General features: G+C 28.9%; 1 protein-coding gene across 4 annotated transcripts in view; it reads left to right on the forward strand.

Moving 5' to 3' along the window:
- LOC132946375 (uncharacterized) overlaps nucleotides 1-20,363 on the forward strand; it is a 183,490-nt gene that overhangs the window by 130,299 nt on the left and 32,828 nt on the right. For all 4 annotated transcript variants that reach the window (XM_061016353.1, XM_061016354.1, XM_061016355.1 and 1 more), the window contains 3 exons: nucleotides 1,643-1,784; nucleotides 18,695-18,762; nucleotides 19,873-20,124. In XM_061016353.1, coding sequence (XP_060872336.1) covers nucleotides 1,643-1,784; nucleotides 18,695-18,762; nucleotides 19,873-20,124 — 462 coding nt within the window. The remainder of the gene's footprint in view (nucleotides 1-1,642; nucleotides 1,785-18,694; nucleotides 18,763-19,872; nucleotides 20,125-20,363) is intronic.

Below are 20,363 nucleotides of genomic sequence, written 5' to 3' on the forward strand. Positions count from 1 at the left end.
TTGAGTAGAGGAACAGATGTCTCTATTATTCTCAGAATACTCTTCTATTATTACTTCAATAATATAAACTAGTAAGCAGTTCTTATATTATTATTAATAAACCATTCCAATGCGTCCAACCATTGATCCGATGTTAGTTTAAAACACAAAATGTTCAACACAATGTTTCTTTTAAGAATTTTAAACTAAAAGAAAGTATTTAGCTAAAAGTATCAACACATATATAAAAATGTAAAATAGTAAAGAAATAAAGATTTTGTTAAAAAAAATAAATATCCCTCAATTATATATTATATTTGTATGCGCTTATAAACGTGCTTAAAAATATGAAAAATATCCCATCGACGTAGGTTGTTTATTTATTTTTTGAAAGCAATGTTTAGAAATCAGTGATAAACTGCCCACTTTCAGAAGTAGTCAAACCGTATATAAAAGGTTTATGCTCTTTCCCATGGAGCTTATGATCAATCAGGTTGACGAGGGAATATACAACCCTCTTTAATGAAATTCGGCTGAGATACCGATTTATCCAACAAGAACCCCACGTCTACATTCGTACAGACAAAATCAACCCCTTACGTCGAATAATGAGATATATATAGCTCTACGCACACCCTATTCTAGATCTCTTCTTCTTTGGATGCAAAAAATATCTCTAAAATGTACTCAACTTAATCTGAATTTCGCCATGTACCTACCCAATTGTATAATACTAAAATGAGTATTTATATCTTGGTGGAATTTTATTAAGCTAATTGCAAATTTTACGGAAACGGTCGTTGTTGGAACGAACGCGGAATGCCAATTGGTTTTAGCGGTTATATATATTTTTTTTAACCTAACACAGACTCTTTTGGTGGGACTAAGGAACGTGACCCGTGCACGAAAAGGGCCTGTCGGTCTGTCAGTCAAAAGGAGAATACGATTGAAAGGAGTTTTTCCATTAGTTTTATTGAATTGAATTACTTATCTGATACAGTCGTGAACAAGGATGAGGTATGCCAAAAATATCCAGAAAACCACCACCAAAAATAGTACATATATATGATATTATATAAGAGTATATAATATAATACAGATTAAGTTTCAATTTATTGTGTATGATATATACTATATATATATGCCGCAGCGGCGATTGTGGCGGTGGTGAGTATTTTTTCAATCCTGCCGAACAACTCACGTGCTCTTGACAGTTTGCTCCAGATAAGACTACTCGATGACATTAGTGACTCCATTTGGACGGGGTGGGTTTTCCTATTATTTTTTTTTCAACTATTTCGCGCGCCCTTTTAATATCGCGCACGTACTCGCTGATGCAAAAACTTCCGACAGACCGTCGTAATTTATACCACCTGCACCGTTCTCCCAATCACACCCTAAAACTGCGTACCAAAAACGGATCCGGAAATAATTTCCTCGGCAAAAGTGACAGCAGGCGAGATAATTTTTGGGGGATTTGGTGGCAGCGATGACGGTGAAGGGGTTGTGCGTGCGCCCGTGATACCGATCCATTGTGTGGTCTACCCAGGGCTACCATTACGTTAATTAAAAAAAAAAAACAACGGAAACCTCTTTTACACATTATTATTATTATTATATTATTATACAACTATCTGTAATTGAATATCTGTGTGTTTTGTAGAGGGTTGCAAGTTTCCGACCAGATGGGAGGGCGTGTGGTTCCAGTCCGGTATCCGGCAGTCGATTGTCGTGCAGGCCAACCGGTTCAGCATCAAAGGCAAATGCGTGGACTCGGACGGTGACAGGTTTCTACTATCTGACGAGTAAGTTGAGAAACTTTGCGCTTACATTATGTTATATTAAATATTAATATGTTATAATTATGAATGTATATTGTATACACCTATACGCTATTATACTGTAACTGAGGTTGTTATTATTATCGTTTTATTGTACTGCGGCGATGAAATAACTTTTACCATTTATTACCATTACACTATGATAATGTTTATGTTGTTACTTGTTAATACACACATCTAATCCGCTGTACTCTGTCAGATATAAATCATGGTTTGAGTATGTAATAGAATATAGGTCACGGATTCTAGAAGTGAAAAAATTATCAATCATGAATATTGTTGTATTATTGCATTACAACGTCATACAAAATATACAAAACTGGCATTGTACACGTTTTCTCGACTAGTCACGTGATTTTGTAGTTTTGTGTTTACTATAGTTCTGTTCCGAGTATTTACCCTATTTCTTTCTCGCCGTGCCTATTGAAATTTAATTTAATATACATATTATAATAAATGAAAAATAATATTATCATATTCTGCTTAAAAAAATATTTCGAAGAAAGAGTCAAGTTACAGTTTGTGTCAAATGGTGGATGTTCTTCAGTTATTAATGTTTAAGAATCATTAAAAATGATTTTATAGGAAAATTAAACTCAAAGCCTGGTGTTATAATATATTATAATATCTGATATACGTCTATAATTAAATTATACTCATAATAATATAGAGAAACCGCAATGCATAGATCTCTCACAAAAGTTAGAGACTTTTAAATTCCCCAGCAAAAATGCATATTACAATACAATAGGAGACAGGAGTTAATAATTGAGTTAGCTTATAATCTCTGAATAGAAGACGCCGAGAGGAGCTAAAAATTAAGACGATTAAATTATAACGAAGAAGAATTCAACCGGGATGACGAATAATACAATGGAAAATTAAGAAAAATAATTTCTATTTATTTCTTTTAATATACCTACTGACAGTGACGTACCCAGGGGGGTTTGGGTGTTTACACCTCTTCCAGTTGCCTATTTCTTCTCCTAATAAATCAATTATTTATTTATAGTATTTATATACGAAAACTGAAAAAAAATAACATAAGTTTAAATTATACTTAACACCCTACCTCCCATTTCATAATCCTGGCTAGGCCACTGCGCCTACTGATAATAATATCTGAGAGAAGTATATTATAATAAATATATTTTGGTGTATGTAAAATGTATTTACCTTATAATTTTTCTTAACTTCTCAATTGTGCCCATTCTTAACTCCCCACATCTGTCCACTATAATATAAAGGTTTCATTGTATTTACCTTAGAAAAACTTAAACTAAAATAGATTAACTGCGTATACTAGTTACGATGCTGACGCTTTGTAACGTAATAGAGCTGTGACGTTATCGAAAATATATTTCATTATAGTATGTATGTCGCATCCACACATAGTGAAACCACTCATTTCATGAACTGGATATCCAGATAGTGAAATTCGTCCAGATCGTGAATTTTGACGAAAATACATTACATGGACATCCATTTCATGAAACGGACATACATTTCATGAGATGGACAATACCTATATCGTGTACTTAGTGTAATTATTATTTTATTATATAATGGTTCATAAACTATCATTATACATTTATAAGTATATTATATTTAATTTTTCACGATTGATTACTATATAGGTAATTTTCTATATTGTTCTATACACAAAAATATAGCAATTATAGTCAATAAATTATATCATATTACATTATATTTTTATTTTATTTTATAAACAACAGTGTTACCATGTCCTATATTAAGTGTTATAAAATATTCATGAAATGAACTATAATTATAATATTTATCTATACCTATATTTCTCTATTGTTTTATTACCTAACAAAATAATTAATTGATAAACTTAAACATACCTCAAACGGCTTAAACTTTACATACATTTTGTCCTTATTATTTATTTTTACACGACGATTGATTATGACATCGACTGTTACATTACATATTATTTTGAAGACAAGCACACCTACTTGAATGGCAAGGATTTTTTGCCTTACATGAACAAGACAAAAATCCTTGCCCTCCTGAAATTTTTTTAATCATTTCTCGCACAGAAAATTTAACATTTTTATCAACTTGATCAGTAGTGAGAAATTGAGTTGTTGATTTTTTCAAACATTCACTACTGAACCATCCTTTGAGTAAACCATATTTTGTTCCAAGTTTATGTAATCCTTTTTTTTTTTTGTTCCGTGATCACACAAATTATGTTTGGGGGATCTGTAGGTCCCCTATCAACTTTTGGTACTCCAAATACAACACATTGATTTATTTCAAAATCGTCCGTTTTTTTTGTTGTTTCCCTGCTTAGGGGAAGTTTAAGCCGTTTGAGGTATGTTCAAGTTTATCAATTAATTATTTTGTTAGGTAATAAAACAATAGTGAAATATAGGTATAGTTAAATATTATAATATAGTTAATTTCATGAATATTTTATAACACTTAATATAGGACATGGTAACACTGTTGTTTATAAAATATAATATACGTATGGTTTATGAAAAATAAAATAAAAATATAATTTAATATGATATAATGTATTGACTATAATTGCTATATTTTTGTGTATAGAAAATTACCTATATAGTAATCAATCGTGAAAAATTAAATATAATATACGTATAAATGTATAATAATAGTTTATGAACCATTATATAATAAAATAATAATTACACAAAGTACACGATATAGGTATTGTCCATTTCATGAAATGGATGTCCGTCAATTCACGATCTGGAAGAATTTCACTATCTGGATATCCAGTTCATGAAATGAGTGGTTTCACTATGTGGATGCGACATATTAATTATTAGTATTTTATACGTCATACATTTTTTATTGATTTTGCGTGCTCATGTTATAAAAACGGCTTTCACACACTAATACGCGTATGGCGTACAACTGTACGAGCAACATCAGTTACAATACTATATGCAGATCAGACGGAACATTTGCGCTAAGTTATTGTGAGCTTGACTTTAATTATAATAAAGTGACAACGTTATTTCTTTAAGCAGAACGCATTATGTATATATATATATTAAAACAACATGCATCGCAACAGATATATGCGTAATATAATATATATATAGATAACATAATATGGAATTCAGTGTTGTACTGTACTCTTTTACTGGTAATACATGGCAACTCACTTACATAATATTACCATGATTATACCTACAGGTATGTTAATATCGTTTTAAAAATTATATTATTTTAATTTTTCTGTTCAAACTTTTGCTGGATAACTGTGTATAGTATTTTCGTAAACAATATTGTCATATAGGTATGTATTCGTTTTATTCTTATGAATAGGTATCGTATCGTGCAGAATATAATAAAAATAAGTACGTCAAAACCAGCTGCAGCAGGCACTGAATATAATATATTTTGTATAGCAACCGATATTTCATTTCGTTTGATATTGCGATGTAGGTAGGTAGTTACTTTATAAAAACGTGGGATTTCTCTTGGTGAAATAAATACAAATATCTATAGGTATTTCATAAAAATTTCAAACTTGCACGTAAAGAAAATAAACGTTTTTTGGGAATGTGATTCCCATTATCAATTATAAGGTACTGGTGGAAATGTTATATTCTAAAATGTCACGAAAATAAATTATGCAAAAACTACTTACGAAACAAATGTACCTACCTAATTTTATTGTATTGTCTCAAAAGCACAATGAAATGATTATAAATTATATCACCGAATATAACTGATTGTTTTTTATTACTAGTAAGGTTCGTTGGCAACTCGCCGTATCGTGTCGTGCTTCGTATATTATTAATTTTTCACTATGCAGGTAACAAAATGTTGGTATTGCGTTATCTTCAAATTGAAAATATTCAATCCTACACAACATATGGTGAGTTTTGAAAGCAAAAGACGCCACCCTAGCATGTGTTGTCTCCATCTTACAAAGTTACAAACGTACAAAATACCTAGCTTATTTCCGTTCAACAGTTCTAATCTCGTGTTATTAGTTTTAATATTAAGCCTAGTTCACTCTATATCGTGTAGTGTAAAGTCAAATATATTGAATTTGTTGGTAACGTGTAACGGACATTTTTTACCTACATATTAAATATAATATGAAACACGACACAGCACAACATGGTTTAGTATTAACCCGGATTTAGGGTAGATTATTGACCTATTATCATCCTTAAATGTAGGAACGTGTTTTTTCGATATTGTATTACTCAACTAAGGTATGAACATTTTCAAATGTTGATATTTGATATCACATATCTCGCATTAAAACTAAAAACACTGAGAAAACCCGACTTAAAGAAACATGTAATGTTCTTAGCTTTAAGTTTGATAATAGATCAATTCACAATATTAAAACTGACAACACAAAATTGGAGCTGCTGAACACAAATCTTCTATGTTGTATGCACGCGTGAGCTGCACACAACACAAGTGGGGAATGTAATAATTCTTTTTCAGTATTATACTAAAAAAATGGAAAAATAATTGAGTATGTACTTATTCAACAGGCTGAACCCTGGCTTTAAATTTTCTCCTCACAAAACTATCTATCTTTAAAAAAACATAAAATAAGGTGGCAAGTGAATGTCACTCAGCTATACAGTAGGTTACAAATAAATCACTGTAAAGGAAGGTATTAAATTTGAATTCAATGATATAATATTATTGTATAAGAAAAATGATTCTGAGCGAATACGGTCAGTCAGCCTATGATATATTACTAAGCATATTTTATGATATTATTGTGAATAAAGTAATTTATATATTATATAACCTATTTACGTGGAACCTTGTTTCAAATTTTAGATTCTGAGCGATGAATGTATTGATTCTATAATGATATGTGTTTTTATTTTTGTGTCTGTGTACACGATTTGTAGTCGAAATAATGCTTCGATTTTCAACTTCAGTTTCTTGTTCGATGGGAAAGTGAACCAGTTGATATTTTTGGGAGGTTAAAATTTAAAATTAAAAAAGAAGTTCTGAAAAGCGCCCGGAAAAACAAAATAAAAATTAAGGAAAAACGGGAATTTTTACGCAAAATCGGTTTTTGACATAATCGAATTTTAGTTTTTGGTGTAATTTTAAACTAAGATTTGAAAATGTAATACAAGATTATCCATAAGTTTGTCTACCTTTATCAAAAAAAAAATGTCTACAAGAAAGTCAAATTTAATTTTTATGAGCGTTTGAAATTCATATTTTTACAACATTTAATATTCACTCGATTTCTCATGTAGGGTTTTTGTTATTTTATTGTTATTCAAAAACGAATAACTGTAAATACATTAAAATTTTACAGAATGTTTATTTTTTCATTTTCTCTACACCATAACATTTTGAAAATATTTTGACTCTTTTTCGGCAGTTAATGGACATTGTCAGTTTTCAATTTTTTTAGTTTTTTTTTCTATAAGTATCAATAAAACTTTATTTGTTGGGTAAAAAAGCGTCAACATTGAATGCAAGGCGTCTGATATATTGTTACAATAGCAGTTGAAAAATATTAAAAATACAAAGGCACAATTTTTTTTATAAACATTTAAAGTTTGAATTTTGACAAAATTTATGAAATTTAAAATTTAATAATTATTTTGTGGTTAAAAATGTATAAAATGTTTAACTTTTATGGCTAAAGATTGAAAATTTAAAACAAGGCTCCACGTAAATAGGTTATATATAAATTACTTTATTCACCTTAATATCATCGAATATACTTAGTAATATCATAGGCTGACTGACCGTTTTCGCTCAGAATCGTTTTTCTCATACAATGATATTATATATCATTGAATTCAAATTTATCACCATCCATTACAGTGACCCACTTGTAACCTACTATACAGCAGAGCGACATCCATTTACCCACCATTTTTTACTTAGCTTCGCGCCACTACCGTCGCGCTGGATAATGGAAAAATGCTCTAGTTATAATATTATTGTAATATATTACAATCGTGATAATTTATTAACGACTGTAATTCTGTCGATCAATCATCTCGTGACTACTTGGAAAAAAAAGTCATTCAAACTGTATAAAATACTGAATATGGACAAATCTACGAAAAGTGATTAATATGCTTAGTTCTTAAACCGATCAAAACCATCGTAAAATTTTATTGACGTGTTAGGTAAAATAAAAAAAAAACGATAGCCCTTCACTCTGACTGATTTGAATTCATGGTCTTTGTTTTTTTTTTAAATAAACTTGTAATTTGATTGCACATAATGGTTGTGATGCTATGTTTGTATCTTCTTAAATCATAATCTTACATTCTCAATATAACTTTTTATAAAATTTACTAAACAATAAAATGTGCATATTAGGAGCATTACGAGAGCGTTCTTATCAATCTGTATTTAAACGCAAGTGAAATCAGTAATTTACTAACTATTATGATAATAATTATTGTGGCTTGGCACAGCGCGGTGGCTGCAATCAGTCATGCCGTGATCTGAGAGTAAGTAACGGCGTCTCCCACTAGGATAGGTGACTACCCAGGTTCATAGTGTTAAAACCTTTGCCACACATATACGTGATGCCAACCAATCATTCCAACTGTTCAACCTTACTAACCATACTGACCCTAGCAACTGTAACCCCTAAAACAGCTAATGATCATAGTTGGCGGGCTCAAGACCAATAAAAATTATTATTATTATTATAAGCACGTTGGGAATTTTCTCTTTTGAATTGAAACATTTGAAACATAGTTATAACTATGGATATATTATGATTATTTTTAAGTCGTTAATTCGTTATAAGTAGGTACTTAATATAATTATAAATTATAATGAATCTATTTTATTTGTGTTTATTTTATAAAACTTATAATATTTCAATAAAAAAATTAAATATATAATATGATAAAATATTAATAAAAAATGAATATTGATAAAATAAAAAACTTTTTTTTTTAATGCATAAAAAAATAAGAGTATATTTCTTTTATTTCGGGTAAATTTTTTGTTTTAGGTTTTTTAAAAGTAATAATATGTTCTTCTATGTTCTTGTTTTAACGATATTAAATTTAAAATAACCACAGTTTATACTTTAAAATTTGATAATTATCCAAACTTAAATCATTTACGTTCAATGAAAACCCTTAATAAACACAAAGTAATTTTTTCTGAAATCAAAGTGAAAGTAAAACGTCTGCGAGTATGACGAACGAATAAGACGTTATCGTTGTGTTATTAAAACGCTATTATAAACTCAAATATTATATTAAATTAAAAATCCATTATACCTACTTAACATGCAATTTTACAAAACAAATATTATCATAATGTTTAATATATACTTAAATAGGCATCTAAATTTTAAGGTATGAAAATTAATTAAATAAGTTCATAATGTGTATATTATAATAATATCCCATCCCGTCAATAAATATAGTAAAATATTATTATAATACCTAATAATATTAAGATATTAAGTACCAACTAACAAATAAAAATGTTGTATATTTTTAACTTTTTAATATAAAATAGTGTTAAGCTTAAGAATCCTCCCGCTATACCTATTTTAATAATAATAACTGTGATCGTTGAAACAAAATAATATATTAGCCTGAAGTTAACAACAAGGACGCTTTTCTCTAAATCAATGAAATTATAGAGTACCACCAATATATTAAGGATTTAGTGTGAAACGCTCTCATTAAATATTTGTACAAAGTTTCTTGGAGCACCCCTTTTGAAAACCTCCAAGTCCCATATTAATATAATGTATACGTTATATTCGCGGTAAATGTCATCGAAGGCGATAAAGTTTTCTTTATCTATTGACTTGTAAGCGGGATTCAAAGAACACAGTAGTTCCCTTTGCACCGGACGAGATGTGTACGTAAGTGCCACGGGCGCACTGCTGCACGCTGTGTTAACTTTTTTGAACTCAGCGTTGTTGTCATAACGATATCCAAACCCAGTAACCAAAAACTTGTTTGACGAATATGTCCTGGCGAGACATCGATAACTTTCCCGCGGCTATTAAATTTCCGTTATTCGCCGGATCGACAACGGTATACTGGTTCGCATGTTTTGCAATAATATATTATTATAATGATACAGTACGCGTATTGGATAACAGTAGTTATAATATTATGTTCATAGTCTGTTTGTAGAAAAGATAATATGGGATCCACAAAGATCCAAACTTCAGTTAATAATTTAAATACCGGTTTTAATTTGTCACAGCTCGAGACTTTTGGCAAACATTTGCATTTGGAGGTGTTTAAGTTTAATACACATAATATTAATAATCACGAATAAACATTTCAACGTTATTTCATTTTTATATATAGCAACACGTGGACGTTATCATGTGAAATAATAATAAATGAAAGCGTACTAAACTTGATAACATTTATCTATCAAAAACTACCAATAATAGTAATATATTTTATATTTTAACCCAATTTTACTATTTTTAGAGTTAAATCGGCGGAGAGTTAAGGCCCGTGAAATATAATATTATACTAAGCTTGATTTTATTGAAAAAAAAAATAATAATACTAATATACTTAGGTGGATTGACGCCAAAAGGATTTTATGTTCATCGGAGCATTACGTTATTTATGGAGAAGTCAATAGTGGTATAAGATGAATCGGGTTGCGCGCCGTACATGGCGTGTTGAGTATGGAAAACGATAATCGTAAAACGGATCGTCTCACGGTCCCATCGTTATTTTTCAGCCCTTAAATATACACACCGAAACGTATATAAATGTTATAATATATCTGAATATATTTGCCTCGTCTAACCTTATAATAATAATAATAATAATAATAGTAATAAAATATATTCATATATATATATATATATATATAATATATACTATTAGGTATGATTCGGATTTATAAGTATTTAAAAATTCAAAATCCATAAATAAATAATGTGTAATAAAAATGTTAAAACATGTAGGAAAATTGAAAAATTCTGTAAATTTCATGTGTTTAAAAACTTAATATGTATAATATATACACAGTATTCGTTATTATAATTTAAAACTAAAAAATATATCTGCCGTAGGTATTAGTTAAAGTCGTTCACAACCCATTGCAACCTAATTAACAATTTATTACCTTAGTGTAAAAACAATATTAGTATAAATCCAAAGCTGGGAAAGTAAACAAATTTTTTAACTAGTTAAAGTTAAGTTATCCTAAAATAAAAAATAACTAAGCTAAGTTAAAGTTAGTTTTAAAATAGCGAAATATAGAAAAACATGTACCTATTGTATTTATAACTAAATATTATGTAAAAGTAAGTACTAAGTTTGTACATTATAGTTTATTCAAAATCTTTTAAAACATATTTAACACTATCAATGGTCAAAATATGTTGTACATTTTTTTTTAATATAAACATTTTGCATTTACATATAATATAATTCCAAACCCTAAACTATAATATTGCAGAGTATAGCAGGAAGAATTGATAAATATTAGTAATAATTATGACGTTATTATTTTATAACTTTTGATAAAAACTTATTTCAATATTTTGAAAAAAATGTTTATATTTTAAGTAATGATTTTTTTCAAAATATACTATAACCAGAACAAAAATCATTATCAGTTATTATTCTGTTACACCCAGGACCTATATTTATAATCAATACACAGAGTTTAACTGTAGGAAGACCTGACAAATGAAATAACATTTGTTTTAATCAATATTAATTATTTTATTTTATTTCATTTTAGACTCTGAGTGGAACGATGAATGTATTGATGATTTTACAATGATGTGTGTTTTTTTTTGTTTTTTTTTTTGTGTCTGTGTACACGATAAGTAGTTGAAATAATGCTTCAATTTTCAAATTCAGTATCTTGTTCGATGGGAAAGTGAATATTGTTGATTCATTGAGGAGGTCAAAATTTAAAATTACCAATTAGTTCTCAAAAGTGCCAGGAAAAACAACATAAAAATTAAGAAAAACGGGAATTTTTACGCAAAATCGGTTTTCCACAAAATTGATTTTGATTTTTGGTGTAACTCTAAAACAAATGAACGTATATACATTATACAATTTTCACTGGCCGTTTATATTTGCATTTTCTTTACACGATAAAATTATCAAAATATTTTTATTTGTTTTGAACTGTTTAGAAACATTTTCTGGTTTCCAATTTTATTAGCTTTTTTTCTATGAATGTCAATAAAAATTTATTTTTTGGGTAAAAAAGCTTGAAAATTAAATACTAGTTTCTACAATATTTTTACAATGGAATTTGAAAAATATTAAAAGTCCTTAGTCAAAGTTTTTATTTATTAGCATTTAAAGTTCAAATCTTGACAAAATACGAAAAAAACACGAAAATTTGCAAATTATTTTGAGTTGAGAATTTATAAAAATTTTTCTTTTTAAATCTAAGATTTTAAAATGTAATACAAGATTATCCATAAGTTTGTCTAACTTTATCAAAAAAAAAATCTCTACAAGCAAATCAAATTAAATTTTTATGAGCGTTTGAAATTCAAATTTTTACAATATTCATTCGATTTCACATGTAGTGTTTTTATTATTTTATTGTTATTCAAAGACGAATAACTGTAGATTAATGAGAATTATACTGAATGTTTATTTTTTCATTTTCTCTACACCATAACATTTTGAAAATATGTCGACTCTTTTTCGGCTGTTAATGGACATTGTCAGTTTTCAATTTTTTTAGTTTTTTTTTCTATAAGTATCAATAAAATTTTATTTGTTGGGTAAAAAAGCGTGAACATTTAATGCAAGGCGTCTGATATATTGTTACAATAGCAGTTGAAAAATGTTAAAAATACAAAGGCACAATATTTTTTATAAGCATTTAAAGTTTGAATTTTGACAAAATTTATGAAATTTAAAATTTAATAATTATTTTGTAGTTAAAAATATATAAAATGTTCAACTTTTATGGCTAAGGATTGAAAATGTAAAACAAAGTTCCATGTAAATTGGTAAATAAATTACTTTATTCATAATAATATCATCAATTATACTTATTATCAGGGTTGGGATTTTATAGCATTTGCATATTTCTTATGAGATGCTTAAAAAATAGCAGAGTAAGCTAAAAATGTGTTTCATGATACAGAGAACTCAAATTAAAAATTTTATTTTGCATATTTTACGATTTTTTAGTTTTTATTGCTTTTTTGGGATTTTTTGAGACTTTTTTGCATTTTTACCTGTTTTTGAATCAAAATCTGTCAAAATTTTATGAAATTATATTATAGTAAACGTGTTTTTAGATTTTTGTCAATTGAATTATCAAATAAATTGTAAATGTACCTATAGATTAAGTTAATAGGCCGATTACGATGATGCAACGCCGTACAGCGTTAATATATAGGTTTTATATAATACTACGATAATTTCGTATTAGATATTTGGTTCTAATTTTTGTTATCTACTAATTTTGTTGGGTTTTTTTTGTCGATTTCTACTGCGATTATTAATTTTAATGAATATGCACTGAACTAAAGTATAAACTATAGAGACAGTGAATTGCGGAATAAAAATCCCCGGTAAAAACTCCCGACGAATAATCCCGGAAAAAAATCCACCAGACTACAATGTTACTGACAACTATAGGTACATGATATTGATTGATCAAAGATTTTTAAAAGCTAATTAATATAATAATTATCATATTATTAATATTTAATTACTACTATTTTATACTTACTAGTAGTATAGTATACCTACTTTTCATTAAAAAAATTAAAATATAATAAATAATTTTCAAAAATTTACAATAATATTATTTTGTTTTATATCATGATTTTAAACAACATATTATGTTTATAGTCTTTTTAAAAGATTAGATACCTATTACCTACATTCATTGATTATTTATTTGATAATTATTTGGATTATTTGACATTTCGATTATTCGATATATTTTTATTTTTTATTTTATAATCTTTTAAATATTGTATCTATAAATAAAAATTGTAAAATCGACTTCTAATAATAATAATAATTATTAATATTGACATTTTGCTTATCATCATTTATATCATATTAAGAAATGTAATATTTTATTTTGGGGATATATTATAATATATAATATAAATCAACAGATGATGATTACCGATTATCTTGTATCGTAAATAATGTGCGTGTTTGATGTCTGTACAACTGTTGACAAAATTTTTTTTAACGCGTCCGATAGTTTTCAAAAAAAAAAAATATTTAAGTAAGTAGGTATAGTAGGTTAGGTTGCCAACAATTTTTTTTTTTTTTTTTAGCATTTTAGATTACAGATTTAACTATTTAAGTATATAAAAAGGTTGTTTAGTATTTATATAAGAAAAAATTATTTAGCTCTTGTACCTAAATGAGGTATTTCAGTTAAAAGTATTAATGCATATTATACTAAACTTCAGAGGACCATAGTTAATAACCTAGCTAACCAAAATTGATCATTTGACTGTCGAAATGTTCAGAAAAAAAGCTTTACCGGAATCCATAAAAAAAATATAGTGTTTACCATTTGAAAAAATAAAGACGTTTTTATTATTGGTACAACTGCGTGTTGAAAAATTTTGAAAATGTTATAAAAAATTGCCTGTTAAAAAAACCCTGCGTACAATGCCATAAGATACACTCTGTATATTTTTTGTATAGTAAAAAAATAATAAGTCAGGTATTTCTAAGTTTAAACTTCAAATTTAGTTCAAACTAAAAATTGAAACATAAGGTAGTAAAGAAATTATAAATTTATAGCATGTAACTAAAAATATCTTAATAGCTAACAAAAATTTTGAATTTAAAATTCTAGTTGGCAATTTTGAAGATTACACCCCCCCTCGTCCCTGAGGTCTAAATGAACATTATACAATATACAAAGTCCCAACTGTATAAACTAAATGTTAATAAGCAGGGTTGGGATTTTATAGCATTTGCATATTTCTTATGAGATGCTTAAAAAATAGCAGAGTAAGCTAAAAATGTGTTTCATGATACAGAGAACTCAAATTAAAAATTTTATTTTGCATATTTTACGATTTTTTAGTTTTTATTGCTTTTTTGGGATTTTTTGAGACTTTTTTGCATTTTTACCTGTTTTTGAATCAAAATCTGTCAAAATTTTATGAAATTATATTATAGTAAACGTGTTTTTAGATTTTTGTCAATTGAATTATCAAATAAATTGTAAATGTACCTATAGATTAAGTTAATAGGCCGATTACGATGATGCAACGCCGTACAGCGTTAAAATATAGGTTTTATATAATACTACGATAATTTCGTATTAGATATTTGGTTCTAATTTTTGTTATCTACTAATTTTGTTGGGTTTTTTTTGTCGATTTCTACTGCGATTATTAATCGCCGATTATCAACGTTGTATTAGTCGTCTCGTGTGCCTGTACTCGTGTGTTACGTTGTATTTTCGCCGTTTATGTGTAGTAACTTTGTTTTAAAATGCCAAAAGTTAAATCATCTCTTTCGTGTAAACTCAATAATTTTGTATCAGAGTTCGGCGAAGAAGTGTTTAAGGTAGATGACAATGTATTATTTTGTCAATTATGTGAGTGTAAAGTGAACAGTGAAAAAAAATTTAACATAACTCAGCACTTAAAAACAGATAAACATATTAAAGCAACGAAGCGCCATCAAAATAAAATTGAAAAAAAACAACAGTTTCTTACGAGCTACCAAAAAAACTCTTTTAATGTCGATTTATGTAAAGCATTTATAGCGGCAAACATTCCTTTAAATAAATTATCTAATCCAATATTTCGACAATTTCTTGAAACGTACATGAAAAATCCGATTCCAGATCAAACCACGTTAAGAAAGTTATATGTGGATAATATATATAACGAGACTATGGAAAACATTCGTTCTAAATTATCTTCTAAGCGAATATGGGTCAGCATCGATGAAACAACCGATGTCGAAGGACGGTATATAGCAAATGTGATTGTCGGCAGTCTTGAAGCCGACCGTCAAGGTGTCGTATTTTTACTTCATACTGAAGAACTAGGAAAAACAAATTTTTCTTCTATCAGTCAGCTATTCAACAAGTCAATGGGTATATTGTGGCCGAACGGAGTACAACATGAACATGTTCTTTTATTTGTATCAGACGCCGCACCATATATGGTAAAGGCAGGGACGGCTCTCCAAGTTTTCTATTCTAAAATGCTACACGTGACGTGTGCAGCCCATGGTTTGCACAGAGTAGCAGAACAGGTTAGATCTCATTTCAGTACAGTGGATAAGTAATAGCAAGTGTTAAACAAGTATTTAAAAAAGCTCCGAGTCGGTTACAATTATTTAAAAATGAACTTCCTGGAGTAAAGTTGCCGCCAGAACCAGTTATTACACGTTGGGGAACCTGGCTTAATGCAGCTACCTATTATTGCGAGAATATACAAGCTGTTCGTCATATTATTGGATTACTCGACCAAGAAGATGCGATTAGTATTCAAAAAGCAAAAAAATGTTTAGACAACCCTAATCTTGAAAATAACTTGGCATACATTAAATCAAATTTTTCTATTTTATCTGTAGCCATTGATAAATTGCAAGCGAAAAATATGTCCTTAGCTACATCATTAAATATTATTGAAAATATCGAAGAAACACTGAAAACACTAAATGGTGAACATAGTAAACATATATATTTCAAATTAAAAAACGTTTTAGAAAAAAATAGTGGTTTGTCTAAATTAAAACATATTTCAAATATCTTGGATGGCGAAGAAAATACAAATATTGGTGAATTACTTGGTGAACTTACATGTAGCGATATTGTATATTTCAAATATGCACCAATTGTATCAGTGGACGTCGAACGTTCATTTTCGACGTACAAGACTTTGTTGGCAGACAACCGCCGTAAATTCAAATTCGATAATCTGGCCAAGCATTTAATAATTCAATGTAACACTCAAGGTAAACATTTTAAATCGCTTACTTTTTATATAAAATTTTTTAAAATAATTAATTGGGTAATTTTTTTACAGACCTTCGGGATTCTGACCAGAGTGACTAAACTATAAGTATACCTAATAATTTCAAATTTGTAAGTGATTACTTAATAAATTTCTTTTTTTCATATTTTGTTGTTTTTATTGCATATTTTTAACGCATATTTAGCGAAAGTTAAGGTCATATTATAGCGCATATTTATGCAATTTTAAGTGCTATAAAATCCCAACCCTGCTTATTATTATCATAGGCTGACTGACCGTTTTCGCTCAGAATCGTTTTTCTTATACAATGATATTATATCATTGAATTCAAATTTAACACCATCCATTACAGTAACCTACTTGTCATTTACTGTACAGCAAAGCGACACCCACTTTTTTTAATTTACAGACGCTTGTGCTACACGTATAATATCACATTTTTAATTTTAATTTTTTAATACTGAAAATAAAAATGTTTACAAAAATTTAGTAAAAATGATTATTCAAGTTTATTGTTTATTCTTTAAATTTTTTTTTAATTTAATTATTTTAGTGAATTAAATTTTATCCAGTCTTGAAAAAAACATTTTAAATTCAAAAAGTATAAATTGTTTTCAAATATCTTATGAGAATTTTTAAATAGATTTTTGTTAAAATCTAAATATTTTTTTTTGAAAAGTTACTACTTTTAAATGAATGAGTCTTACTTCAAAAACATTCGATATCTTAAAACAGCATAAAAACAAACCACTTGATTTAGTTAATTGATTTTACAGTCAGAAGGTTTCTAAAAATTAGGAAAATTGGCTACCTATACTGAAATTTTAAATAAGACTTTTTTTTTTTCATTTTTAGTATTAAATTGCTAAATTATACGTGTAGAGCACAAGTTAATTGAAAAAATTAATAAATATAATTTATAAAATCAATTCAGGCCCGCATAATTTTTTATTAGGTGGATTTAAGAATGAATATATTTAAAAACGTAGGGGGGCTTAAATAAAACTAGGAGGACCTAAGCCCACCCTAGACTCCCCAAATTGCACCTATGTATAATATATATATTATATATATATAAAAATACTCAATATCCAATCATATTATGAACACATATTGTATGTACATATATTATGATATAATAATATGCATATCCTATATACGTGCGGCTATCACTAAGACAGGCGGGGAGGAGGAGGTATTAGGTTCCTCCGTCAATTTTTCACTCGATAAAAACGCATTTCGCTTTAACAATTCCTTCTGTCGATTCCGATACATTTGTCCCGGGGTACACGTGCGTTAATGATTTTAAAAACGAATACAATATGGTCGCCATGGGGCGTTTGATTGAAACTGATTTTAAAATCGCTATAAGTGCATTTTTCTAAATACTTATAAAGCCGATCGAAATCGAATTTCGTCTAACATAAGCTTCCTGGTGGACGTTACTTGTTTTATATTCCTACACGTAACTATAATATAATATCATCAATGAAGCACGTTTGATAAAATTACGTATCGTTACGCTGTTATTATTATAGTAAAAATTAGTATTTCGTGATTTCGTAGGGCGAGAAAACCCGATAATACCGCCGCAAACAACGAGAACAAACTATTTAATATTTCGCTTCATGCCTTTTTCAATCGAACGCTATCGCGATTGCCCGAGAATGTACCTAGCTATATACATAGGTATACGTTTTCCGGCGATTTCCTCGATGCGTATTGCACCGTAGGACGACGGACGACTATAATAATACATAGTCATTCTATTATTATTTATTATTATTATTATTAGTGTTGTGCTCGATTATATCGTGCGATACGGCCCCATACGACGAGAAATATGGCCACGACAACAATAATAATACATTTAATATTATTATACAATATAATATATATTTCAGCCATCCATTTATTGTGTTTTTCGCAGGAAAAAGCCGTGTTACCGGTGCGTGGTCATTCACGAGAAACATCACAACGTTCTCCAGTACAAAGAGAGTAAGTCGCCGAGATATTATATTGACATATGTATTGTTGTAAGCGGGGTTTAGGTGCAGGTCCCTGGGAAACAAAGCTGCCAAGAAAAATCTGACCGTTCGGTCCCTTAGGTATGGTTATATATATTATATATATGTTTAGGTGTACTAGCCCCTGTGCTTATTATATACGCGAAACAATCGATGAAGACGATGTTTATCGGACCGTAAAACCGGACAAGCGATTCAATTTGTATTTGTGCGTACGCGATCACTGTGGTCGTAATGGTTGCGGCTGAAAGGATCTTTAGGGGATGGGTTAGTGGGAGAGAAGGAGCAGGAGTAGGGTTAAAAGTATATAATATCTGGTGGGCGTTTGTGTGGGAATTGGACAATTTTTTAACGACGTACCTATTACGCTGCGGACGAAAAGATAAAGCACAGACGTATAATACACTAATACAATCGAAGTCGCACAGTAATTTAGACCGCTGTCGGGTCTGAAAACCGATGTTAATAATGTATTAGTTATTAGTAATAGTATTTATAATATATAGACCATTTACCGTAACAGATTTTTTGTGTGTAACTTTCAAGTTTTTCAAATAATTATTAATTAGGTAAATAATTATTTTGTTAAACGTTTTTCTTACTGAACGCACACTATATAGTAATAGGAAATCACTTAATACAGTGTGCCAGACCAGTAATAATTGGTAAGACGACAATTATAGACACGTTATGTATTTATGTGTCTACTAATTTATTAAACCAAAAAATGGAAATTTTACAGCGTGATAAAATAAATAATTAAGTATAGATAATATATTATAATTATCAGTTTTAACCACTGTTTTACATTTATATAAATATAATTATAATTCAACTCATAATTCTTCAAGTTTACTGGGAAAAATCCAAGATATAACAATGGTCACTGGTCACTTAAACTATTTTGAAAATCAACTGAATATTTATGAGACGTCAAAAATTAATAGTAAAACCTAAACTATAGTGGGTGGAGGGATCTTTGCACTGTCCGGTATTATCCACTTATAGTAAACTAGCAGCTTGGGAGTAGTAAAAACAATTGTTATTACAATTTCATTGTACGATCGATGACGATTTACAGCCTTTTGCAACGAAATGGGCACGCTGAAGACCATCTGCCCACTGATTACCGGTGACGCACTCCTTTATTCCATGTTTCGGGAGTCCGGGAATCCCATGCAGTGCCCATTCAAGCCACCGTATACGTTCACGTACAACCGCGGTCATGGTGACTGCAGAAATCCCGTTTCCACGGTAGAGGCTTGTACCCAGGACTCGAGGCTTTTGATCCGGTACCAGGCGTGTCCGGATGTCGAAGGGTCAGAAAGCGCGCGTGAGTATTTATAATGAATAATAATACTTTATTTATAACTCTATAGAATTTATCAGGCACACAATGTGGTCTATGACGATGTTACTTGTTCAATAATTGTGGGACGAAAATATTCTTCGCACGACGATTATTATAAATAGTGGACTTAAGAACTGTTTGAGAATTAAAAACGACATCTGTCATTATCAGACAGAAAAATATTTCTTGCCGAATATTTATTTCATTGATCATTATATAGA

Source organism: Metopolophium dirhodum, chromosome 6 (assembly GCF_019925205.1).
Source record: "Metopolophium dirhodum isolate CAU chromosome 6, ASM1992520v1, whole genome shotgun sequence".
Classification (NCBI taxonomy): domain Eukaryota; kingdom Metazoa; phylum Arthropoda; class Insecta; order Hemiptera; family Aphididae; genus Metopolophium; species Metopolophium dirhodum.